This window comes from Neophocaena asiaeorientalis, unplaced genomic scaffold (genome assembly GCF_003031525.2).
Source record: "Neophocaena asiaeorientalis asiaeorientalis breed wild unplaced genomic scaffold, Neophocaena_asiaeorientalis_V1.1 scaffold546, whole genome shotgun sequence".
Lineage (NCBI taxonomy): Eukaryota > Metazoa > Chordata > Mammalia > Artiodactyla > Phocoenidae > Neophocaena > Neophocaena asiaeorientalis.
In genome coordinates this window covers 2,592,561-2,620,305 of record NW_020175442.1, presented here as the reverse complement: position 1 = coordinate 2,620,305, position 27,745 = coordinate 2,592,561, and the positions used below count along the sequence as shown (strand labels likewise).

The 27,745-nt window shown below is 36.8% G+C and overlaps 1 protein-coding gene across 1 annotated transcript in view; it reads left to right on the top strand.

Annotated features, from left to right (window-relative positions):
• The first annotated feature begins 685 nt into the window (after positions 1 to 685).
• The window catches only part of PRKACB (protein kinase cAMP-activated catalytic subunit beta), a 143,134-nt gene continuing 116,074 nt past the window's right edge, over positions 686 to 27,745 (top strand). Inside the window, exon 1 of the mRNA XM_024767850.1 lies at positions 686 to 978. Within this exon, the coding sequence (XP_024623618.1) occupies positions 933 to 978 (46 nt within the window). The 5' untranslated portion in view covers positions 686 to 932. The remainder of the gene's footprint in view (positions 979 to 27,745) is intronic.

The window sequence follows — 27,745 nt, the reverse complement described above, 5'->3', positions numbered from 1 at the left end:
ATAGCATTTATTTTGACATCTACACAGAGAGCTGCTAAATACAATGATTCACATCAACAGACATTCTGTAGAAATAGTAATACTTTCCTTTCTCTCTGGGGTATTTGACAAAACCTGAGAGCGATCCCGCACAACCAGAGAATGAAAACTGCACTGGGAACATCAAAGGTCTTGTGACTGGTGCCTAAGAACCAGGAGGACAACGTGGTGGGCTCGGTGAACACCTGGATCTGTGAGGCAAAGACAGGCTCGGAACCACGATCAGGATTAGGGACGAACTTGTTCCCTCGGCTGGTACTGACCAGTCCGCAAAGCCCAGTGGGGCGAACCAGGGGGCTTCCCTCGCGTGCGACCTCCAGGGCGTGGGGGAGGCCAGGCTGAGAGACGACAGGTTACTCAAAGCTAACGGTCCCCACGCCGCCTCCCAGATCTTGAGGATGGGCATCCGAGACCAAGTCCGGGCCACCACGTCCCGTATCAGTGGGCCGCTGAGGTGCCAGCCGAGGTTACCCGAGTCCGCTGCCCCAGGCTCGGCCCCCCTCAGCCCGCCGCCCTTGTACCCGGCCGGCACGTCACTTCCGGCGCGCGCGCCCGCTGGTGAAGAGGGACAGGGTCGGGGCCCCGGCGCGCTGCTGCCGGGGGGCGCGCAGGGGGGGCGGGGCGGGGGAAGGGGGAGTGTCTGCCAGCCACAGCCGCCGCCGCCGCCACCGTTGCTGCCGTTGATATCGCTGTTGCCGCCGGGGCTGCAGAGTTTGCTGAAGCCTTGGCCTGAGAACCGGCCCAGTCTTCCCGCCCGCACTCCGGCCGCCAGCGCCGAGAGCACTGACCGCGCTGACCGGTGCAGAAGCAGGAGTTGCCTCAGCCTGTGGAGCGGCGGGGACGGCCCCGGCTCCCCTTCCCCTCCCTGACCCCTTCCTTTCATCGTCTCAGTCATGGGGAACGCGGCGACCGCCAAGAAAGGCAGCGAGGTGGAGAGCGGTGAGTCAAGGGCTGGGTCTGGGGGCCCGCCGGGCGGGCCGGAACGGGGCACCGAGCGCCCCTCCCGGTCGGAGCCCGGAGGCCGCTGACACGGTCCAGGCCTCGCAGCGGCCGCCGGGAGCCACTCGAGGGGACCCTGGGGACCCGCTCCCTTCCTCTTCCACCCCCTCCCCCCAGCTCCGGCGCGAGGGCTGAGCGCCGAGGGCCGGATGGAGAGGGCGAGGGAGGAGAGCGGTCCCTACAATTCCGTCTTTCACTAGAGCGCGCGCCGTGTGTGGGGTGGGGGTGGGGGTCTCCGATGCTTAGATGCTTCCCCAAATATGGTCCGGATAAAGAAGTACCTCTTTGGGAGCCACAGGTAGTGTTGTGAGCAGAGTTGGCTCTTTTCCCTCCATCACTTGGGTCCATCCCAACCTTATCATCAGGTGAGGGGCTGCGGGTCTGGTCCTCCGCAGGTGAGGTTAATCCTAAGTGGGCAACTACGTTTTAGAGATCCTCCGTCTTTTCAGATTAGGAGTGGAAAATGTAATAAGAGTAAACAAAAACTTTTACCATTAGAGAAAAAAAGCAAGGCAGGTTTGCCTTTTCTTGAGACATGCAAGAATTTGCCACAATGTCTATAAAACTTAAAGGTCACTCTGAATTGAAGTGCTTCCAGAATACGGTGGATTTCTTCTGAGAGCTGAAAGTGCAGGCACTCTACACTTTACACCAAACAGTAAAAAGTCATGAATTTCTGTATGGCTATATGGTTTTATTTATTTATTTATCTATCAATCAATCCGTCAGTCAGTCTGGATGGTTTTTGCCTTTGCGAGGTTCAACTCAGATTTGATAATTCAGGATGAACAGAAAACAAATAGTATTCGTTGTGTGACCGGGAGTAAATGACATCTCAGCACTTGAGGGAATGCCTGATGAATTTATTCCAGTTTGTGTAAATAGTATCTTTTAATGCTTCTATGTTTTTACTATGTTTTAGGTTAATTTCATAATTTAGCATGAAGGAAATAGCTTTTTTCGGTATCAGTAAAGCAGAATCGATTGGGAAATATCTAGTCATTCATTTTGTTTAATGTGAATAGTTAGATCAGATTATGTGGTTTGTGTTTCACCAATAAAGTTTTGGTGTTAATTTTCAGGAGCTCCAGAAAAGTTTAATGTCTTTAATATGTGATATGGAGATTTTAAAAAGCCAATATAGAGGTAGAATTTTAGTGTTTTTTTTCTTTAATTGCACAAATGTAGTAACTAACTGTACAAAAAGTATTAATGCGGAAAGTAAAGAATTACTTGTGCCTTTCATCATTTTCCTTTTTAATTTAAAGCTAAAGATAAAACATGTGCTAATTGTATTACAAAGAGTGTGCTTGGTAATGGAGTCATATCAGTGATTTTTATTAACAAGTGCTGGCCTGTACAGTGTTTATATTTTTAACAGTAATAGTAGACTCTTTTGTGATTTATATGTTTCCATTATTAAGTTACCAAACTAATTCTCCCCTAGACAGTATTAATTTGAAGCTCGTAGCTATGGGATAATCTTGGAATATTTACAGGAAACAGAAAGGAAACTTAAGATGTTTATCAAAATATCTTGAAATTATTCCTATGAATAAATTCTTTCCTAAGCTTTAACTGTTAGTGATAGCCTAGTTCTTAAGTATGTTAGCCAGCTTTTTATATAAGTTTATTTATGGAAACTGAAGGTCATTATAGTAGTTTGAATAAATGTTGTGAAGTGATAAAAGAAAATAGCAAGCTATGTCTCATTGGGACAATCATTGCAAGTGTCACATGTTGATCAGTTTGTAATTTTATTTGGAGCAATGTTATCAGGTGCATGTTGCTGCTGTTCTACTGTGGTGAACAAAGAAATTTTATCAGTATATCTTAAAACTTAATGAAAGAACAACTTTTACCATCATATACCTAACTGTTCTGTATAGTTTTTAAAAATTACTTTTGAAAATATATGCTTTTCAAAATTTGAATGTAGTTATTTAAACTTCAGCTGATACATAAAAGCATAAATTTTTAGAAATATAAGTAATTCTAGAGATCATCCTGTGTAATCATTCCATTTCAAAGCCAAAGTGCCTGACCTCTGAATAAGCTGGAGCTGAGATCATGCTATTCGTGATAACAGAGTAAGGAATAGAATCTGATGCCCTGACTCCATACTGTATCACTAAGTAATCAATTAATACGAATATTTTCAAAATATCTACAAAGTGTATTAGTTTCATATGGAGACTCTGTAAGTAAAAGCTCAAGAAATTTTACTATCTAGTGTGAGAGAGAAAATGTACATATAAAAGTTAAGTGAAAAGCAAAATATGACAAGTGCTAACATTATGGAAAATGAACTTAAAACTCTGAAAACTACCCATAGGAAAATGTTTGATTTGAAATGATGATATAAAAATATCAGGCCAGTTAGGATTTGAGGTTTGGCCCATGCCTCATACAGGTGACTCTGGAGCTTAGTTCTAAAAATATTCCAGAAGAATGAAGCTGGGCATAAAAATATTTGAGAACGGTCTTAGTTAGCTTTGATCATCTGGTGCTTATGTTGTACTCTGTTGAAATCTATCCCCCTACACTTAGAATAAAACATTTTCTGGGGTAAGACTTGAAAGCTGGGGAGATTTCATTTTCATCTCCACAGTTTCTGGAGATCACATTAAGTTGGGTACCTATTATTCTACTGTAGTGAAGTAGGAAATTGTATTGATATGTCTTAAAACTTAATGAAAGAGCAACTGTTACTTTTACATACCTGTTCTGTGTATTTTTTAAAAATTACTCTAGTAAAAAATATGTGTCTCAAAATCTGACTGTAGTTATTTAAACTTCAGCTAATATGCAGAAGTATAAATTTTAGAAAAATAAGTGAGCATACAATTCTCTGAGAAATTTTGAACTTGTCATTCAAAATTGTTTTACTTATCCTGTCTCCCACTTTTTACTTTACTCACAGCCCCCAACATAAAAACAGATGCCACCTGTTTTAGCCTAGGAGGGGTTTTTTGTTTATTTCATTAAAAAACAAACAAATATTAGATGTCCTCTACCCCCCACCACATGTTGCTTGGGGCTTTATGTTACACTCTTAGCGCCAAGTTGTTGAGACCTATGGGTAAAGTGTTGGTAGAGGTTTGGATGCAGATTCTCCCATGACTGCAAGTGGTAGAACCACCTGTAAGCCAGTGTTCATATAATGAGTTTTGAATGTTTTCCAGAGTCCCTCTGTCTTAAGAACTTTTGAAGATGAATGGAAGTTAAAGAAAGTCACCAGTAGACTAGTTTCAACCAAAATGCAAGTTTCATAAAAACTAGCATTTTTTAAAGGCTTACTATGTGCCAGGTTCTCTAGTACTTTGCATGCATAATTTCACTTAATCTTTTCAACTGTATGATATAGTTTAGTTATTTCTCCATTTTATAGGTGAGAAAAAGGAGGCTCAGAGAGCTTAAATGACTTGTCTAAGGTTGCACAGCTAGTAAGTCAGGGAGTAACGTTTGAACTTAGGCAGGTTAACCCCAGAACCTGAAATCCTAACCACTGTGCAAACAGCCTCTGTACCCAGTGGAAAATCTGATTCTAAGATACACAGAATAGCTTATACTTCATTTTAATCTGTTTATTATTATAGAAAATTTTGGTGGTTTCCAATAGTATCTTTATTTGGATATAGTAGGTATCTTAAATGAAAGAGTTAATTTTTCCTTGTACTGTCTTCTAGATTCAATTTCTGTAAATTGAGGATGAAGGATTAAATTACCTTGAAAGTCTTTTCAGATTCAATGTGGTATAATTTCAAATTAAGCCATAGAAAATTAATTTTATATACTTAAAGCATTCATTAATATTTAATCCTTTTTTTCTCATTTGTAAATGTATACTTTCCCTTTCTGTGAAATAGCCAATTGAAAAATTACTTTTGAACTTATATTGCCATTTTAAAAGTACTTGGAAATTTGCATTTTACCATGGTTTACAATAGCACTATCCAATCAAACTTGCTGCTGTGATAGAAATGTTTATATTGTCTCATGTGGTAGCCACTAGCTACATGCAGCTATTGAGCACTTGAAATGTAACCTGGGCAACTGATAAACTGAATTTTTAACCTACATGTGGCAGTTAGTGTTTGGTATATTGGGTACCACACGTTTAGAGCATAGCTGTCTTTACATGTAATAAAAACACCAACCCATCTTTCCATCATCTTGGTAATTTGTGGATCCTCACAAGTTTGTACAGATGAACAAAATGCTGTATTTGTCTTTTTTCATACTAGAAATTAACTTATTTCTTCAGTGTTTCCTCTGAATAAGCATTTATACATCTAGTGAACAGATTATTATAGTTTAGTAATTTGTGTATAATCTGTAAAGTTAGGTACAAAGTTAATTTCCTTATTGGACTCTACTACAATTAGAATTTATTAGTTTTTAATACTGAATCCCAGTGAATACATTTTTATTGAAAATTTTTATAGATTTAAATGTTGATTAGGAACAAGTTCAGTGATCTCATATCTTATGTCTTTAAACTTTTCAATTATCATATTTTTTAAAAGAAAATCAGCAACAGATATTTATTCCATTTTAATAGATTGCCAGAATTATTTTGGAGTAGTCTTCCTTAGGTTAAAAAATAAAGAAAAAAAAGTGAAAATAAACAGCCACACTATTTGGATGATAAATACATATTATCTCATACAGTTCCATGATTCTCTGATTCATTTTGTGCAGATCATCTACTGTGTAAAATTACCGTCCTGCTCAGGAACCATTTTTCCCATTCTCCTGGCCAGTGTCCTCTACTTAGGATATAAACAGATTGTTGCTTTTCATTGCCAGCAGCAGGATAATTAGAGGCATGAAAGCCAGTTTAGAGAAGTAAGCCATGGCTGAGTGGCAGAAGCAGCAGATGAAAAGGTACTAGGTAAGCCAACATAGCTATTAAGATTCTTTCAGATAGTAAGGAGTTGACCATAAGTCATTTTGATATTCCATTAAATTAATAAAATAATTAGTATAATTTACAAAATTGTCTATATAGCTATGTGATAATAAATGTTAGTACACATATGTGTCCACATTTCCTCAAGGGAATAAATCTTAGGTTTTTAACGGAAAAAAACTATGTTAAATAGGAAAATGTGGAACTTATAGGAGGTAAATATACCTAGGTCAGTACCATATTATTTGGAGTATTTTATCTTAATTTAAAAAATATTCCTCAAGAGTCCCTGTGTTGTTCTTTTCTTTGTTCATTTGTTCATTCATTCTACATATTGAGTTCCTAATATGTGACAGACTTTATGCAAGTCTATGGGAATAAAGGTTGAATAGGATACAGTATCTGCTCCAAAGTACCTGTGTTTCAGAAGGGGGAGACAGACATGTCAACAACTTAATGAAAAACAAAAAAACAAAACAAAACAAAAAAAAAACTGTTACAAATGCTTTTGTAAAAGTTCACTGGGGGAACCAATAGAAAGTATGGTCATTTCCACAGAGGTGGGGGGAAGTGAAGTTCAAAAAGGACTGCAAAGATGAGGTGAGCCTAGAGTTGAACATTGAAAATCGTAAATGTTCAACAGCAGGATCACAGGAGGAAGTATGTTCTGAGTAGAGAGAGCACACAGAGTGAGCAAAGATACAGAGGGGTGAAACAGCATGACATATTCAGGGACGAAAGTAAGTTGTCCATTATGACTAAATGATAGAGGATGGGGTTCGTGGTAGGGAAGAGGGGAGATTGTACAATGAAAGATGAGACTGAAGAAATGGACAGAGACCATGAAAAGAGTTTGAATTTTATCCCATGGACATTAGGGAGCTACTGTGAAATAAGAGAAAGATATGATAAAATTTGGGTTTTAGAGAGATTACTTTGGTGGTAATGTGAAGATGTCACCATGGAACAAGTGAAGTGTTTGGAGGCAGGAAGATCAATTAGAAGGCTCCCTCTCTCAAGTGAGGGACTTTGAGGGTCTGAATCAAGGTGGTAGAGGTAGAGATACAGGAAGAATCTGAAATGTGAGAAATTTGGAAACTAAAAATAAGCAGCCTGTACTGTACTGATTGCATGTTGGGAATGAGGAAAAGGAGGAATTGGGAATAACTCCCAAGTTTTTAGCTTCTGTGTCTTGGTTGCTGGGTTGTAATGCCAGTAATGGAGTTAGGAAATGGATATAAGGGGAGGAACAGATTTGGGGGGGCATATTGAACTCAGGGTGCCTATGGCATTTCTGAAAAATGATTTCTGATTGGTTGTTTTATGTGTGGATTGTCTATAATTCTCCCAGCTGTGAGGGAAAGAATGACCTTGGATGGTCAAAGGATCTTTTCCAAATTTCATCCTCATTTTGCTCCCCTTTTAAGGCCAGCTGTTTAGAAGCTATAAAACTATATATGACATCTGACATGACTTCTGTAAATTAAGAACTGTAGCCACTAAAAGTTTAGCTTCTTTGTTTTGAAAAAAGTAAAAGCCAAAGCACTGATGAGAACAGTGTAACTTTTAAAGAAACAAAATAATTTAAAGTCAGATAAAATGTTACTTTTATAATTAAAGTAAGCATCCTATATGCTGTTGAGTTTTGTAGAGTCATGTGGAATAGTGGAAAAAACATGTAAAATATAGTACCAACATATATTGTACTAAGTAAATATCAATATTCTTCCCTTAGCGTTCTTTAAAATTGATATTAAAAAGTTAAAGTGTGATTTAATAGTAGGAATATAAACTTAGAATAAGAAAAATCTAAATTCTCTTTTCTAATTCTTTCCATTAGTTTGCTTTAGACAAGTGTTTTAATACCTCCAAGCTGTACTATAAAATTGAGAAGGATGAATTTGATAAAGAGGCTGTGGCCTTTTCCAGCTTTATAATTCAGTTATTCCCATATATTTATTAAAAGAAAGAAGGTATATTTTAAAAGTAGCAAGACAGGAATAAATTATAGAGGAGTCTTACAGAATTATGTGGGTAGAGAAATGGCAAATGATCCTCAGTGTGAGCAAATACAAGGTAATTTATTTAGGGGAAATTTTTGATCTGTACTTAAAGAACGATAACTTCTGAGTTTTGGCCTAAGAAACAAATTTTGGAATCACTGTATTGATCTTTGAAGATATTTTCATGTTCTGCTGTAGGTAAAGGGACCACTTAAATGTTGGTCATCAAGGGAGTGTATTAGAAACAAAACATAAAACAGTCTACTCTTAGTGTAAAATCCTTAACATATTATGTGTAGTTATGATGTTTTGTTTATAGCAGAACTGGAGAAAGTTAAGATCAGGGCAGCTAATGGGAGTAAGTGAATTGGTCTATTGTATGAGGATAAACTTAAAACAAAAAAAGAAACAAAAAGAACCCCCAGAACTCTTCATTCTAGAAAGATTAGGGCTACACGATTGAAATGTATAAACCAAATAGTATAGACAGAGAAAATCTGGCATTATTCATCTAAATTTAAAACACTAAAACTCATGGGCTATTCCTCAAAACTTATAAAAGCTAGTTGTAGAGCAAATAAAAGGAAGTACAGTGAAACCTTCATAAACTTGGCTTAGAGAATAAATATATTTAACTGATTATTTATGTTTAAAGGTAAAAACATTTGTGCTTACAAATTCAGCTAGTATTTTTATCAACTTAAAAATTGCTGGAAAGTGTTGATGCGCTTTTATTCTTTTTATAGGTCTTGTAACCCTTTCAGCCCGTTACAGCTTCAAAAAGACTCATCAGTATTAGTAGACCTCTTTCTTGCTAATATTGAGGTTTACTACCATAATGCAAAAAATAAATTATTTCCCCTGATATGGAGGTATAGCTTAAAAGTTGCTTAAATATAGAGGTATAACTTAACTTGCTTAATTAGAGATGGAGGTGTAGCTTAAATTTTTATATTTCAATCCATTATAATTCATTTTTTTAAATTTCTTGGGGGGGCGTGTAGGAGATACGGAGTTGTCTTCATGTAGCTCATAGTCTAGTGGAAGCTTTAGACAAGTAAATGCATAATCATGAGAATTTTGTAGGAAGTATAGAGTATTTCCTGCAGTAACAATTTGGTTTTTTACTTTTTGGTTATAATATAAGTTAGATTCAGTAATGTTCTGTATTTGTGTGGATAATTTTCTGAATCAAATTTGGGACTACTTGGGACTTCCCCGGTGGTCCAGTGCTTAAGACTCTGCGCTTCCACTGCAGGGAGCACGGGTTTGATCCCTGGTCGGGGAACTAAGATCCCACATACTACATGGCGTGGCCAGAAAAAAAGAAGGGACTCCTTTAAAGAGAGAAATGAACTAATTGACAGTTCACAATGAAGGATAATTCAGTAGCACATTTGACATTAGGGCTGCCTTATAAAATCCAATGTAAATGCCATATCTTTAGCTGATTTGCTGTTACAGGTATAAAGTCCCAGGCTTTATGGCTATGGTTTAAGGTTGTATTCCCTGTTGCCTACTATTCATTTAATGTTAACTTTTCAATGACTTCTGAAATTTTTGTTTTCTAGTAAAACAACTGTTGAATCTAAACCTATGAGTCCTTGGCAAGTCTGTATTCTCCATCTGGACTTTGACTCAGAAAATCAAAGATACTGTCTTGAGATCTCATTATTTTAAGGTTCTACTTAATGGGTATTCAATTTCCACTTATTCAAGTAGAAGACCATATAGCATCAGCAGACCGTTGTGGTATGTGAGCCACAAAATTGAAAGAAAGTGTTTGTACAGATATTACTTAGCTTCTTTTCTAAGAGCCAATTCTGCTAATTTAGCTCCTCCAATCCTAGCTCAGCTAGGATCCTGTCCTAGCTCAGCTCCCTAGATGTATAGAAGCCATGAAAGGTTAAACTGGGGAAGAATATGAATCTCTCTTTAGGCTGTAGTCTTGAGGTTACTAAATAAGCTATAATTCAACTGATAGAATGATGCAGAGACAGAATAGTTATTTGTTTGTCATTCATTCAATCCTTAAGTTATTCTCAGTCAGTACTTAGTAAGTGCCTACCTTGTACCAGGCATTGTGCTAGTCCATAAATGCAAATATGAGAATAAATGTAAGACTTAGTTCCTATCCTTAAGCTGGGAGACAGATACATTCAGATATTTATGATAAAAATGTACAATGATACACAGGTGCCTGAGATTGATACTAGGGTGAAAATACAACATAGGAGTTTCTATGGGAATAAGTATAGAATTTCTGAGATCATCTTGGGAAATAGACTGTAACTGACTTAAATAGAAATTGGTTTTGGGTCCATTTTGGAGGCGTTTACATCTGTAACTCTAGCCCTTATACTAACATTGATTTCTCAGCTGTTTCTCCTACTACACATTGTGATATGTAAGGGCAGAAACAATATCTACCTTGTTTAGGTAGATATCCCCCAAACACAGTTCCCAGCTCATAGTGGAAGCTAAAACTATGGATAATTAAATGGATAAAAAAACTCAAGCTTCTTTTAGAAATGTTTACCCTCCCCCCTTCCCAGTTAGCAGGTACTTTCTCTGTACTATATTGACTATTTGGGCCTAGTAGTTGATTTATTTGATAAGAGGGTACCTCTTTCCCTCTCTTCTTAGCACATAGTAGTTTATTCGACATTTATATGTCAAAATTATATCACTTTTAATTGGTAGGGAGAGATTGGTCTCAGGCTTCAGCTAGGAAGACATTAGATTAGGAAAAACTGTTATGCTCCCAACCTCTTAAAAAAACCCTCCTCATTTGAGGCCTGAATGTTTGTGTATCCCCCAGGTTCATATGTTGAATCCTGACTCCCAAGTTGATGATATTTGAAGGTGGGATCTTTGGGAGGTGGTTATGTCATGAGGGCAGAGCCTCATGAATGGGATTATAAAAAAGGCTGAGAGAGCTCCCTTGCCCCTTCAGCTGTGAGGATAACAGTGAGAATACGGCTGTCAATGAGGAAGTGGGCTGGTACCAGACACCAAATCTGCCAGCACCAGATCTTGAATTTCCAGCTTTCAGAACTGTGAGAAATAAATTTATTTTATTTATAAGCCACCCAGTCTATGGTATTTTGTTATAGCAGCCCAAACAGACCAAGACAAGACCTATACCATTCAGCTGTATCACCATGTTCCTCGTCTATGTTGCTGTCATTTACCAATCTCTGGCTCACTTACTTTCATTCATCAAAAACTTTGGGTCACAAAGTTTCTCTATACTGTAAGCCCTGTATTCATCCTTGATGGCTTTAACTTCTGCATGATGACTCATCCATTATCATTGCATCTCAATTCCTTGACCACATTATCCTTATCCCCTTCTCTTCACATAGCCAGTCTCACCAGCAACCTTGTCATACTCATTAACTGCGCCAAGAATCACTATTGTAGGCATGTCATTCTCTGATTACAATGTCCTCTCCTTATTGTTTGCTTTTTAAATATTCCCATAATGATCATGCTTCATTAGAACCTCTCGCTTCATTTTTTCTTAACCAGTTTAGATTACATGGTCCCTGAAATCCTTTGCACTTTTCTCTTTTTATCACATCCTTCCTTACAGAAGTCCAGTTGATAAACTTAACTTGCACTTTCTTAGTGCTTTCAGCCAGGAGCTAAGCACTGCTGGAGAAAGCCACATGGAAGGGGCACTATAAATTCAACCTCAAATGGGCTGTCAACATGACTTGACAGTTGAACCACATTTCTCTGATTAACTCTGTTTCCCATTCATTACAATTTCTATTTCATTCTCTTCTTTACACTTCTGAAATCCCCATTATGTCTCTCATTCTAAGCAATGATCTTGCCTTGTATTTCGCAAAGAAAATAAAAGGTATCAGACAAGAACCCCTTCAACTTCTTATATCAAACATCCAGATATCCTATATTTTAACTTTATCTTGTTATTCTGTTATAATAGAGGAGTTGTCTATTCCATTTATCTATTGTTAAATTACATCTCTCGTTTAGTGGCTTAAAGCAATGACAACATTTATTTTGCTTAGGAAAGGGCACTTTGGTCAGAGTTCTACAAGGACATCTCATCTCTGCTCTGTTTGACAACAACTAGCTCAGCTCAAAGGTTGGGGCCTAGAATCGCTTAAAGACTTGCTCATTCACATGTCTCCTTGTTGTGCTGGCTGTAGGTGGTTGGAACCTTAGCTGGGATTTTCAGCTGGAATATCTACAGGTGGCCTTTACACGTGGCTTGGGCTTTCTTATAACATGGTGGTTGAGTTCCAAGGGAGAGGGAGAAGAGCCAGGTGGAAGCTGTATCCCCTTTTATGACCTAGCCTTAGAAGTCAAGCAATGTCACTTCTTCTGCATTCTGTTCATTAGAAGTGAGTCACTGAGATGAGTCCATATTTGAAGAAGGTGTATTAGATTCCACCCTTTGATGGAAGGAGTTCAAAGAATTTTTGACATATTTTAAAAACCCACCACATCACACATCTTTCTCTGCAAGGCCAACCCCTCTACCATTACTTTGGATCCCATCCTCTCTTGCTTTCCCAGGAACCTTATGCAATTGTGTATTTTTCTTTTTTTATATTCAACCTGTCTTCTCATTTGTTTTAACAATGTGCACCCCTTTTTCTTTAACTTTCTGTTTTGCTTTTTGACTACATTTTCTTCCCTTTTTCATCTCTCACCTAAAGTAAACTGGCCTACGACTTACTGTACACGTGGCCATTTCAGTTGCCTTCGGTGGCTAGGCAGGTAATTAAAATCTGTGTTGGATAAAACATGAAGCCAGGATTAAAAAAAAAAGAGAAAGTGTTCTTTTTTCCTCTTCTTGCTGTATTATAGTTACTTACAGTCATGACACAGAGAGTGTAACCTACACTTAATGCAGTTCAGCTTTTAGAATACAACACGTTTGAAAACTTGGTCTGCCTGTAAGTAAATCAGTATATAACAACATAAAAAAGTCTTAAAATGAGAGAGGGGCAAGTGACTAAAAGTGTGTGCAAGGAGGTGATCATAATGCTTGGCCTTGGGATTTATGCTTTTAAGGAGGGAAAAGGATATAAGGATATGAAGTAGAGTGAAAAGAATTGGAGACCTTGATAAGGTCTGAAGATTGTTGGAGGTGAGATATTAAAGTGAGTGAGCTAAAAAGATAGATGGTTGTCAGAGAGAGGATAGAATGAAATGGGTCTAGGGTATAATCTTTCAAGTAAGTGTCTAAGATAGGGTAGTGTGTAAATGTATATATTAAGTGAATATAGATACTAAACTAGAAAGGTTGGAGTATATACATACTAAATAAACATGTATATTAAATGAACTGCAATAGCCTAGTTTTATTTGTAGTGTTAAATATAAGAAATATAGGGCTTCCCTGGTGGCACAGTGGTGCCCAAACAAGGAGAGGCCCACGTAACCGAAAAAAAAAAAAAAAAAAAAAAAATTAGAATTTAACAATATAATTTTCAGATAAAAAAGCAATATATTAAATGTATTTTAGTGGCATGAGTTTTCAATTAATAGTGATAGCCAAAGACCAAGTGGGATCATGTTGGTTTATATATTCTGTAGATTAAAATATACTTCAGTTTAATGTATCTCTTCTTGAATTTAAAAATATTCATACTTGCATAGTTAAATGGGAATGTATTCTTATTCTCTGTGGAACTATAGCTTTTATTAACAGCTGATTTAAATTTATCTAATTGAGAAAGGAATTGAATTATTCCCCTCCCCCTTTTAAAAACTCAATTACCTGAAAAGCCTTTGAGAATTTAGAAGCTAGCTACTTAGGTGATCAGAGGTTACTTGCCTGGACACTTAATATTATTAACCTAGTGTCTGGATCACACTGAGATCTAGAAAGTAATAAAAGTGTTCTCAAAGAAATAATAATAGATGTTACAGCATATTTATATCAGTTCACACAGGTACTTTCAAAATCTTTCCTAATCTGCAAAATGGAGATAGTGCTGAGTTGTGAGATTTAGGAATCGTATATGATGTGTTTCTCATGGCACCTAGAAGATGGTCAATAAATAGCAGCTATAGTTTTTAAGGGAAATCCTTAATCACTTTGTGTATAGATTGGGCACATTTTTTAACAAGTTGTCTGAATTGCAAGTTAATGGACAACTAGAAACAACATATTAATCTACTGGAGTAATGTTATATTAGATTATAAGGAGCTGACATATTCATAACCTAGGATCATCAAGAATAAAAAGATATAAAAATTCAGTGGGAAATTTTAGCGTTATCCACCAAAACTTTAAAAATTGCATAAAGCAGCTTACATCATTTATTTCTCACCATAACCTTATTAGTAAATACTATTATTATCATCACTTCTTTTTTAGTAAGAAAATTAAGGCTTAGAGAAGTTTAACAAGGTCACACAGTTAAATGGCAGAGCCGTGTGCAATGCAAACTTAGTCGATTTGTTCTAGGCCTTCTACTCATAATCACTAGTTATTCTGCCCTCCTAACATGGTAATGATAATTTTCTTTTAAAAATTGTACATTTGAAACTGTCCTAGAATCCAAAGAGCCCTTAGAAGATCTGTCTACCTACCATATCACTTTTTAGACTATTACTTAGCTTTTCCTAGGTGCCATACTGTTATTGGTGCTATATGTATAATAACCCACTTAATCTTCACAACCCTTTGACCTAGGAACTATGATTGCTCTTATTTTATACAAGAGGAAATTTAGGCACAAAGAGGCTAAGTAATTTGTCCAAAGCCACATGGTTAGTAAGTAGTCAGGCTGGGATTTGAACCCAGGCAGTGTGACTCTAGAGTCTGTGTTCTTAACCACTATGCCATATTGGCTGCTTTTCTAAAAAATCTGTAAATGTTTTACTTTATTTACTTATCTCTTGCATAATAATCTTATCAGTGGTAGAAAACTCAGTACTCTATCAGCCAGGGTTACACCAGACAAACAGAATCAATAGGCTATATATTAAGAGATATATTGCAAGGAATTGACTTTTGATTATGGGGGCTGGATAAGCAAGTCCAAAATCCATGGGGCAGGCCGTCAGGAAGGGCAGGCTGGAACTCTCAGGCACAGGCTGAAGCTGAAGTCCACAGGCTGACTTCAGGGAAGCTTCAGTTCTGCTCTTCAAGGCCTTTCAGTTGATCGAATCAGACCCACCCAGATTATCTAGGATAATCTTCTTTACTTGAAGTGACCTGATTGTGGACTTTTCATCACATCTACCAAATACCTTCACAGCAACACCTAGATTAGTGTTTGATTGAATAACTGGAGACTATACCCTAGCCAAGTTTACACATAAAACTGATCATCACAGACATTGTTTTTTTTCTTTTTTAACCCTGGGGTGGAGGGTGGGGGGAGCTTTTCATTTTCCTAAGCCAGAAATGGAACTTTCCATTCAACCTTCATTTATTTATTAATCACTCTGGTACCTCCTCAACACCATCCACCCCCCACCGCCATTACCACAGCCAAAAAAGATTTCAAGTGTTTTGTGATAGAAGGCATATACATAAATCATATTGTCTTTAAAGTAAAATTTTAAAAATAAACAGCACCCTCAAAATAAAGTAGATTAAGATTGAACCAGAAAACTGATGGTGAGGCTCGTTATTATATTTGAGCATAAAATTTAGCACTTTTTACATGGCAAGGGAGTATACAGTATAGAACCTCTTCCGAATTCACTGAAATTCTAACAGAAATTTAGCATTGAATTCTAACAGGAATTTAATCTATATAAATATAAGGAGGCCTACATAATTCACAAGAGAACTATTGTTTGATAAAAGAGATAACTCTCTTTAGATTACTAGGTGCAAGAAGGAGGGTTTCAGAAAGCTGCCTGCAGTTATTATTTTGGGGCAATTTTTATTTGTATCTTGACCATTTTATCCTCTTTTGATAAATACAATTTAAAATGCCATAAGATCCTTTACTAAGAAGAGGATTTAAAGTGCTACATCATAGACCTTCAACTAGACTAAAAAGGCTTATAAGAATCTTAAGTGTGTGTCTTACAGACCCTGTCAATTAGACAGTTGGGGTTTCTAGAAATGAGGACTTTGTCCTGTAACACAGCAGTCCCCAACCTTTTTTGGCACCAGGGACTGGTTTCATGGAAGACAGTTTTTCCACAGATGGAGCAGTGGGGGGAGGTTGGGGGGGGATGGTTCAGGTGGTAACGCGAGTGATGGGGAGCGGGAGATGAAGCTTCGCTCGCTCGCCCGCTGCTCACCTCCTGCTGTGCGTCCAGGTTCCTAACAGGCCTTGGATTGGTACTGGTCCGAAGCCTGGGGGTTGGGAGCCCCTGGTATAGCAGCCTTACATGAGGCCCAAGGTAGAGAATGGCCTTTCAGAGAGAAATATGAACATGGCTTTTGTCTATTGGAGTTGATTATAATATGATAACATGAAATCTAGGGTATTAAAAGGAACTGTATCACTTAGATTGAAAGGGGCAGAGAGAAGTTATAATGAAAAGAAGCCTCTGCACCCTCAACCTCCTGTGGAAAGGAAGCAGGCTGAGAAGCAACTCAGCTCTAAACATAGGCCATTTGTTATGGAAAATGAAGGATGACTCAGGATGCAGCCAAGAAGCCAGAGAGTAGAGCTAAGAGATATGGAGAACCACTTCCAGGACTAGTCAAGGAACTGGTGACTTGTGCCCAACTGGATTTCAGACTTGCTATTGACTAATGACTGTTACGTACCTCTTGTTTTCTCCCTTTTTGAATGGTAGTGTCCCTTGCAATTTTCCTGTTCCTTGCCTCACCATTGTATATTGGGTTTGTATTGGGCAGATAGCTTGCATCTTCACAGGTCGTCAAATTAGAGGAATCATACCTGAGGAGCTGCAGACAAGAAACTGGATTTGAGGAGCCTTCTCTCCATCTGCACCTGATTTAGACTAGGTCCTGGACTCTGAGCTGATGTTGTAATGGGACTTTGGGGGGGCCTTGGGAGGGGTTAAGTGTATTTTGAAAATGGAGAAGTGTAAATAATTTGTGGTCAGAGGATACTGTGACAGAGTAACGATGGCTGCAAATTTTTAACCACACTTTCCATCCAGAGACATAGTTGATTTCTTCACTCCCTTTAATCTGGGCTAGACATATGATTGTTTAAGCAATAAATATGGTGGATGTGATGCTGGGTCAATTCCAGGCTTATGCTTTTAAGAGGTCTAATAGCCTGTGCTCTTATAGAAACCAGCTTCTATGTAAGAAGTCTGACTATTTTGAGACCAGCATGCCCAACCAGCCACTTGGAAAGAGAAAGAGAGAAAAGTGACAGTGAGAGAGAGAAAGAGGCGGGGCGGGTGGGGGGGGAGACAGAGACAGAGGGACAGAGGGAGTTAGAGATAGGCCATATGGAGTAGCACCTAGGCACTAGACAAGTGAGTGACACTTTCTTAGCCCTTTCAGTCAGCCCAGCCTTCAACTGAAGCCAGATGAGTGAGTGACTCAGCCAGCAGTGAGAAGTGAGACGCCAGACGTATGACTTCAGCTGGGCTGTTCCAGCTATCCTCCAGCTGTTTGAGTCACCCAGCTCAGACCCCAGACCTTGTGGAACAGAGATAAGCAGTTCCTTGACCAAATTCTTGAACCACAGAATTGTGAGCAAAATATGCTCACCATTAACACTAAGTTTTGGTGTTTGTTACATAGTGATAGACAACTGAAACACATGCGAAGGAACTGAAATACAGAAAAGTTCTATCACCTGCCCAAGTTCAATCACATTTTAAACTGCCTATGTCCCTGTTCTTTCCAGAGGACCCCCTAGAACCTCTTTTCCATTATTAGCAAACCTGTCTGCACCTACAGGTTTTCCGTGTAATGTACATTTTTTCCCTACTACCTCACATTGATAGTTGGACAGTTATGGTTAGCATACCTCCTTGATTTAATTCTAGAGTAATGATAGAATCTGAGATACAGCTGGGTACTATTCCTTAGTTTAAAATATCTCAAGTGGGATCTTCTCCTCTGAGTGTTTCATAAAAGAAATCCCTCACGCAAAAGCATTTAGTTATTAGCAAAGTACAACTGACTGAAAATTTCTTAAAGGAAATTCAGGATCATTTATATAATATACCAAAAGTAAACAATTTAGTACTCATGAGACATTAAAGTTTTTCTCAAATGTCCTTCTGATTGTACTCTTGATTAGAGGTCTTCTTTCTTGACCGTTCACTAGAACAGAATGCTACCCTGGTCACTTCTCCCTTCTGGATATTTTTCTCTGGAACATCTAATTCCTTCCCACCACCTCATTATTCAGAGAAACTTCTTGCTTTCACAGAAAACCCAGGCGCTGACACTTGCTTTTTTTTTTTTTTTAACCTGGAGTGAGTGTATTCAACCATTTCTTTCAACAAATGAATTTTCATAATAACAATTACGGGAAATTTTCTACTCACCATTACTTATATATAATAGAAAGAAAAGAAAAATCTCAACCAGAATCCCACCATTCACAGATAACCAGTTAACATTTTTTTCTTCAATATATCCTTTTTAAAAATATATGGGTTAGTTTTAACAAAAATGGGATTATAATAATATTGGGTTGGCCAAAACTTTCATTTGGTTTTTCCATAAGATGGCTCTAGTAGCGTTTATTTGTCTTTAACTTCATTCAAAACAATTTTGTTAGATTGTATTGTGACAACTGTCATATCAGTGTGTGTTTATAGAAAAACCATCAAAATTGGTGAATTTTTGTGTAGCCATTTTAATACTGAAGATGGAAGAAAGAAGCAACATTTTCGGCATATTATGCTTTATTTTTCAAGAAAGGTAAAAACGCAACTGAAATGCAAAAAAAGATTTGTGCCGAATATGGAGAAGTCGCTGTGACTAATCAAACGTCTCAAAAGTAGTTTGCGTGCTGGAGATTTATCGCTGGACGATGCTCCACGGTTGGGTAGACCAGTTGAAGTTGATCAAAATCAACTTTTGAAGTGATTTGAAGTGATCAAATCGAGTCATTAATTGAGAACAATCAATGTCATACCACGCGGGAGATAGCCGACATACTCAAAATATCCAAATCAAGCACTGAAAATCATTTGCACCAGCTTGGTTATGTTAATCGCTTTGATGTTTGGGTTCCACATAAGTTAAGTGAAAAAAACCTTCTTGACCGTATTTCCACATGCGATTCTCTACTTAAACATAATGAAAATGTTCTGTTTTAAAAACAAATTGTGATGGGCCATGAAAAGTGGATACTGTACAATAATGTGGAACGGAAGAGATCGTGGGGCAAGCGAAATGAACCACCACCAACCACACCAAAGGCTGGTCTTCACCCAAAGAAGGTGATGTTATGTATATGATGGGATTGGAAGGGAGTCCCCTAGGATGAGCTCCTTCCGGAAAACCAAACAATTAATTCCAACAGGTACTGTTCCCAATTAGACCAATTGAAAGCAGCACTCGTTGGAAAGCATCTGGAATTAGTTAACAGAGAATGCATAATCTTCCATCTGGATACTGCAAGGCCACATGTTTCTTTGATGACTAGACAAAAACTATTACAGCTTGGCTGGGAAGCTCTGATTCATCCGCCGTATTCACCAGACATTGCACCTTCGGATTTCCATTTATTTTGGTCTTTAAAAAATTCTCTTAATGGAGAAAATTTCAATTCCCTGGAAGACTGTAAAAGGCACCTGGAACAGTTCTTTGGTCAAAAAGATTAAAAGTTTTGGGAAGATGGAATTATGAAGTTGCCTGAAAAATGGCAGAAGGTAGTGGAACAAAAGGGTGAATACATTGTTCAATAAAGTTCTTGGTAAAAATGAAAAATGTGTCTCTTATTTTTACTTAAAGCTGAAGGAAGTTTTTGGCCAACCCAATAATAGTATGATACTTACCACGTGCCAGTCACTATTATAAGTGCTTTAACCTGGTTTATTTTATTTGATCCATCTCACAACCCAGTGTGGTCTGTACTTTTGTTAACACCATTTACAGGTGAAGAAACTGAAGCAGTTAAGTAATTTGCCCAACAGCACATAACTGTGATTCAAATTTAGGTAGGCTTGATTTTAAAGCCTGCAATTTTAACCATTACCCTAATCTGCCATCTAAGTATACATTCTTATACTTTGTTTTGTATTTTTTCATTTTTACAGCACGAATTTTTCCATGCAGTCAGATGTTATTCTGTAGGGAATATTTTTTTAACATTCAGTTTGTTAAGTTTATTGAAATAATAACATGTATAGAACTAATTTTTTTAACTCTCCACTTCAATAGTAACCATTCTTCCTACTTCCAATAGCGTTAATTAGTTTTGCTTGTTTTATAAATGTTGTCATACAGTAGGTACTCTTTTGTGTCTGATTCATCCCTATGGTTGAGTATAGTTAGAAATTGTTCTCTTGGCTGTATTGTATTCCACTGTTTGAGTATATCATAATTTATCCATTCTGTTGTTGGTACATGTTAAGTTTCCATTTGGGGGCTATTATAAATGGTGCTGCTATAAACATTCTTGTACATGTATTCTGGTGAAAATATGTATGAATTTCTATTGAGTATATATCTAGTTGTGGACATTCAGCTTTAATAGATACAGTCGATAGTTTTCTGAAGTTGTACCAATTTGCGTTACTGTCAGCATCATATGAGAGTTCTCATTGTTCCACAATCCCAACAACTTTTGGTTTTTCCTTCCTTGTTTGCTTTAGCAAAATACTAGTGTTCCATTGTATGATTATGTACTGTCTTTAAAAAGGCAGCTCCTGTTGTTGGGCATTTAGGTTGTTTTCATTCTTTTTTTGAAAAGTGTTGAGACTGGTATTCTTGTAGATTTATTTTTTTAGACTTCTGGTACATGTTTTCCATGCACATAATAGTACAAATAACATGAGTGTTTGTTTCACTGAAACATTATAAGAATGAGTTATTGTAAGTTTCACAGCTTTAGTTAATCATGAAATAGCATCTCATATTTTTAATTAATTTTATTTCTAGCAAAAGTTGAACATTGTTTATTGGGAATTTTCATATTTTTAATAAGTAACCTGTTCTCATCCTGTGCTCATATTTCACCTGAAATATTTGTGAGTGTCTTTATTATCATTATTAACCCTTCTCTGGCTATAGGTTATAAACTTTTACTAGTTATCTTTCAGTTTTGCAAAAATTTAAGCTTTTATGTAATCAAATGTATATTTTACAGTTTTTGTCTTTGATATCATGCTTTAAAAGATCTACTCATATTTTCAACTATTCCATTCCATTCTCTTCTTCCCCTTTGTGTATATATATGTGTATGTGTTCATATATGCATATATTTGTACTGTATACATACATATATATATTCCAAGTTTTTACCATTTGAAAAATAATATGAAAATGTAAACTTTCTCCCTCTATGTCATGTCATCTTCTTTTTCTCAAATCTCTTTTAAAACTAAACTTCTTAATTAATAGGCTAATTTCACAGCTTCCACTTTCTTTCTGTTTATACCTCAAATCCTAAGGTTGATTTCTGTTCCTTCCTGCTTTGGTAAGCGTCATCAATAATCCTGTTTGTGACCTTTTTTCTTTAGTTTCTCTCCTCTGTAATGTTTCCCCAAGTGAGTCATCCACTCAGTTACTTCAGATACTGCCACTTTCTATTACTTCTTTGTGACCAACACATATCTCTCTTCAGTTCTCCAGGAATATTTAATTTTTACTGGGTGTGTTACCTGGAAAGTCAAATTGAGGAAATTGTCTTTTCCCTAAGTCTGTATCCCCTATTTAGGTGAAAATGGGGTACTTTCTTAGTCGTGTAAGCCAGAAATCTGGGAGTCTTTCTAGATTCTTTCATTTTCCTTATCCCCTACCTCTCATTGGTGACTGCATCTTATCAGTGATTTGTCCCCTCATTTCTACTTCTACTGCTTCTGTCTTAGTCAGTTCTTTATCATCCCTTTCCAGGATATCTAAAATATTTGCTTAACCAATCTCCTTACCTATGTTTTCTTAGCTATCTCCCAAAACTGATCTGGTTGCTCCCTGCTTAAAATCATTTTTTTGTCCTCCATTGAATGCCATATAGAATCTGTTCTTAGCATGGCATATAAGGCCTGTCATTATTTGGCCCCTGTAACTTATTTGATTTCCTTCCTATCACTCCTTATAGTGCGTTTTAAGACACAATAAGACACTGTTATTAACTATGATTGCTTTGGCATTTGTTAATGACTTTAACACCCAAAGCTGTAGTATTCAGAAGTATGCCCCAAACACAAAATGAATCTTTCTGTATTGCTAGCTAATGTTTATTAAGATATTACAAATAAATATTTTAATTAGTTTGAGCAAAACAAATCAATCTACTATGGGAAAAATGTATTGGATTAATTCAAAACTAAATCAAAATAATTTTGTCTGCTGTTTCTTGCTTGAGATTATCTATATTAATATTTCCCATTAGTATGGATTATTGAAGATTTACTGTACCTGATCTCTTCTTCCATTATTGATTTTATATAAACTTCTCAAAGGAATTAACCAAGGATATAAATAGTACCCGTACATAATTACCAAGTTCTTGATAATTAAAAAAAATTAGTAAGTATACCTTTTTTTAAGCTATAATTTCTGAAATTCACCCTGCTACTTTTCTTTTGTAAGGCCTTTACCCATACTCTTTCCTGTCTGGAAATCTTTTTATCTCTTTTCGTTTCACCTAATTAACCCTTTATCACATCCCTCATATTTCATTTCAATTATTATGCTTTTAGGAAGGTGTTCTCTGATCTTCCCACATTAGATTAAGGTCTCCTGTTATATATTTTCATAGAATCATGCCATTTTTTTATAGTACAGTCTTACTGAATTATAATATCTGTTTTTGCTATTAACTGAAGTCTAGCACACAGTACTGTGCTTGGCACATAGTAGGGACTCAGGAAATACTTGGTGAATAGATAAATACAGTTTCTTGATAGGCAAAGAGGATAGATTGGAAATATTTTTTCTGAGAGATGCTTGTTTTAAATATAGCCATAACAACCTTGATATATCTAAAATACTATAAAAAGAAAAAATCTAATCCTATAGAATGATGTGCCAACTGGTGCTTTTAATTTTTATTTTGTATTTATTCCTAATATAAGATTGGGAAGATAGCCATCAAAATACTTCTGCTAGGTAGCAAAGAAGACTAATTATGTTCCTGGAAATAACTACAACTATATACTTTCAACTTCAGGCCTAGTTTACATGTTATATTAGAAGCAATGTCTTAACAAGAAACTAATATTGCAAGCGGTCTTGTGAACTTGACTCAAAAACAGAAGATCAAATGGAGATTTATTTTGGAGAATTGAGAATATAGTGGTGTAGCAATGAATATCCATTGGTGGCATTGCCATGAAGGTGAGTGTCCATTTCACAACAGACAGTGTCTTAAGTGCATTGCTTCTCAACTGTGGCTTACCTCCTTTGGTTCCTCCGTTAACCTGGTTTTCAAGTCTTCCTAACCATTCTATATTATACCCATTTCATGAATTCCTTTTCTTCTTAAAATAACTAATATCCATTTTGTTGTTGTGGTTTTTTTTTTTTAAATAACAGCCTGACTAGTACATGTCCTAAAGGGGAATCTAATTCACATGTCCTCCCAGGAAAGGCAGCTACAGGTCTTATTTGTATGCATATTTCATAGGGCTCCCAGGAGAACAATGAAAAGTACTCTTAGGATGGATAGTTAAGCTCTTAAGCACAGGAATCAAGGATCATAGAACTGTAATTGATAGTTGGGAGTAATGTTTTTGCATAGAAGAATTCTGAAAGATGGTGCTCCAAAATTTCTTAAAAGATTGACAGTAAATATTTTCAGTGCAGAAAACTGACAGGATTAATATCCAGAAGAAAAAACACTTTAAAAGTCAACAAAAAGACAAAAAATGAGAATGGAGAGAAAAATACAGTAAAGGATGTGAATAGGTAAATTACTGAAGATGAGATTCAGATGATCAGTTGACATATGAAGAGATATTTGATTTCATTAGTAATCAGTGAAATTTAAAATAAGATGTCTTTTTTCATTTACCAGATTAGCAGAGATGGACAAACCACACATGTGTGTATTATGTATTGCAAGCATGTTGAGTGTAAATTGGGATAGCTCCTCCTGAGATGATTTGGCTGTATCTATTAAAACTGAAAATGGGTATAAACAGTAACTCAGGAATTCCTCATTTTGGTATCTTCTGAATAGAAACACACATGTGCAAAAACAAGTATGTATTTTTTTCAAAAACGACAACTACTGTTAAGGGTGTGAAAAAAATTGGACCCTCATACATTGCTGGTAGAAATGTAAAATGGTGCAGACACTTTGGAAGCTGTCAGTTTCTCAAAACGTTAAGCACCAAATTACCATAACCAGCAGTTTTTACTCTTAGAAATCTGTCCAATAGACTTAACAACATATGTCAACACCACTTGTACACAAATACTCATAGCAGCATTGTTTATAATAGCCATAAGGTGGAAACAACTGGTGAAACAGAATGGTGTATCTGTACAATGGAATATTATTCAGCAATAAAAATTAGCAAAGTGTTGATACATGCTACAACATAGATAAACTACAAAAACATTATGCCAAGTGGAAGAAGTGAGACAGGAACGATTGCATATTGTATAATTTCATTTATGTGAAAATGACAAAATCTGTAGAAACAGAAAGTAGAATAGTGGTTGCTCAGGGCACATAGTGGGAACGGAGAATGACTGCAAATGGGCATGAGGTTCCTTTTGGGGTGATGGATACTCTAAAATTAAGTAGTGGAGGTGATTGTGCAACTATAAATTCACTTTAAAAATGCCACCGAGGGCAGAGTCAATATGGCAGACTAAGAGTAGCGGAATTGGTGTCTCTGCACAACTAGGGCCCCTACCAGGCACTGGTGGGGGACCACGGAAACCTAAGGGGATAGAGAAACCCCCAGCGACCGGCTTGCGGAATCTTCGTTTCCAGATCAGAGATCAGGCCCGAGCTTCTGTGGTGGGAGCTCCGAGTCCAAACTACTGGACTAACTGAGAACCTCAGACCCCAGGGAATATTAATCGGAGTGAGGCCTCCTGGAGATCCTAATCTCAGCATTAAGACATGGCTGTCTCCAACTGCCTGCAAACTCTAGTGCTTGACATCTCAGGCCAAACAATGAGTAAGAGGGGAATACAGGCCCACCCATCAAAAAAAAAAAAAAAAAAAAAAAAAAGATAAAAAAATATGTTACAGACGAACAAGCAAGGTAAAAACCTACAAGACCAAATAAATGAAGATGAAATAGGCAACCTACCTGAAAAAGAATTCAGAGTAATGATAGTAAAGATGATCCAAAATCTCAGGAACAGAATGGAGAAAATACAACAAACATTTAACAAGGATCTAGAAGAACTGAAGAGCAAACAAATAGTGATGAACACAAAAACTGAAATTAAAAATACTCTAGAAGGAATCAATAGCAGAATAACTGAGACAGAAGAATGGATAAGTGAGCTCGGAGATAAAATGGCAGAAATAACTACCAGGGAGCAGAATAAGGAAAAAAGAATGAAAAGAATTGAGGACAATCTCAGAGACCTCTGGGACAACATTAAACACATTAACATTCGAATTATAGGGGTCCCACAAGAAGAAGAGAAAAATAAAGCGTCTGAGAAAATATTTGAAGAGATTATAGTCGAAAACTTCCCTAACATGGGAAAGGAAATAGTCAATCAAGTCCAGGAAGCGCAGAGAGTCCCATACAAGGTAAACCCAAAGAGAAACATGCCAAGACACATATTAATCAAACTATCAAAAATTAAATACAAAGAAAAAATACTAAAAGCAGCGAGGGAAAAACAACAAATAACATACAAGGGAATCCCCATAAGGTTAACATTTGATCTTTCAGCAGAAACTCTGCAAGCCAGAAGGGAGTGGCAGGACATATTTAAAGTGATGAAAGGGAAAAACCTACAACCAAGATTACTCTACCCAGCAAGGATCACATTCAGATTAGACAGAGAAATTAAAACCTTTACAGACAAGCAAAAGTTAAGAGAATTCAGCACCACCAAAACAGCTCTACAACAAATGCTAAAGGAACTTCTTTAGGCAGGAAACACAGAGAAGGAAAAGACCTATAAAAACAAACCCAAAAGAAATAAGAAAATGGTAATAGGAACATATATATCGAGAATTACCTTAAATGTAAATGGATTCAATGCTCCTACAAAAAGACATAGACTGGCGGAATGGATACAAAAACAAGACCTGTACATATCCTGTCTATAAGAGACCCACTTCAGACCTAGGGACACATACAGACTGAAAGTGAGGGGATGGAAAAAGATATTCTATGCAAATGGAAATCAGAAGAAAGCTGGAGTAGCAATTCTCATATCAGACAAAATAGACTTTAAAATAAAGACGATTACAAGAGACAAAGAAGGACACTACATAATGATCAAGGGATTGATCCAAAAAGAAGATATAACAATTGTAAATATTTATGCACCCAACGTAGGAGCACCTGAATACATAAGACGAATGCTAACAGCCATAAAAGGGGAAAATGACAGTAACACAATAATAGTAGGGGACTTTAACAGCCCACTTTCACCAATGGACAGATCATCCAAAATAAAAATAAAAATGGAAACACAAGCTTTAAATGACACATTAAACAAGATGGACTTAATTGATATTTATTGGACATTCCATCCAAAAAGAACAGAATACACTTTAAAGTGCTCATGGAACATTCTCCAGAATAGATCATATCTTGGGTCCCAAATGAAGCCTTGGTAATTTTAAGAAAATTGAAATCGTATCAAGTATCTTTTCCGACCACAGTGCTGAGACTAAGTATCAATTATAGGAAAAACATTGTAAAAAATGCAAACACATGGAGGCTAAACAATATCTTATTAAATAATCAAGAGATCACTGAAGAAATCAATGAGGAAATCAGAAAATACCTAGAAACAAATGACAATAAAAACTCAACGACCCAAAACCTATGGGTTGCAGCAAAAGCAGTTCAAGAGGGAAGTTTATAGCAATACAGTCCTACTTTGAGAAACAAGAAACATCTCAAATAAACAACCTAAACTTACACCTAAAGCAATTAGAGAAAAAAGAACAAAAAACCCCCAAAGTTAGCAAAAGGAAAGAAATCGTAAAGATCAGATCAGAAATAAATGAAAAAGAAATGAAGGAAACAATAGCAAAAACCAGTAAAACTAAAATGGTTCTTTGAGAAGATAAACAAAATTGATAAACTATTAGCCAGACTCATCAAGAAAAAAAGTGAGAAGACTCAAATCAATAGAATTAGAAATGAAAATGGAGAAGTAATGACTAACACTACAGAAGTACAAAAGATCATGAGAGGTTAATACAAGCAACTCTATGCCAATAAAATGGACAGCCTGGAAGAAATGGACAAATTCTTACAAAAATACAACCTTCCAAGACTGAACCAGGAAGAAATAGAAAATATGAACAGACCAATCACAAGCACTGAAATTGAAACAGTGATTAAAAACTTTCCAACAAACAAAAGCCCAGGACCAGATGGCTTCACAGGCGAATTCTATGAAACATTTAGAGAAGAGCTAACACCTATCCTTCTCAACCTCTTCCAAAATATAGCAGAGGGAGGAGCACTTCCAAACTCATTCTACAAGGCCACCATCACCCTGGCTACCAAACAGACAAAAATGTCACAAAGAAATAAAACTACAGGCCTATA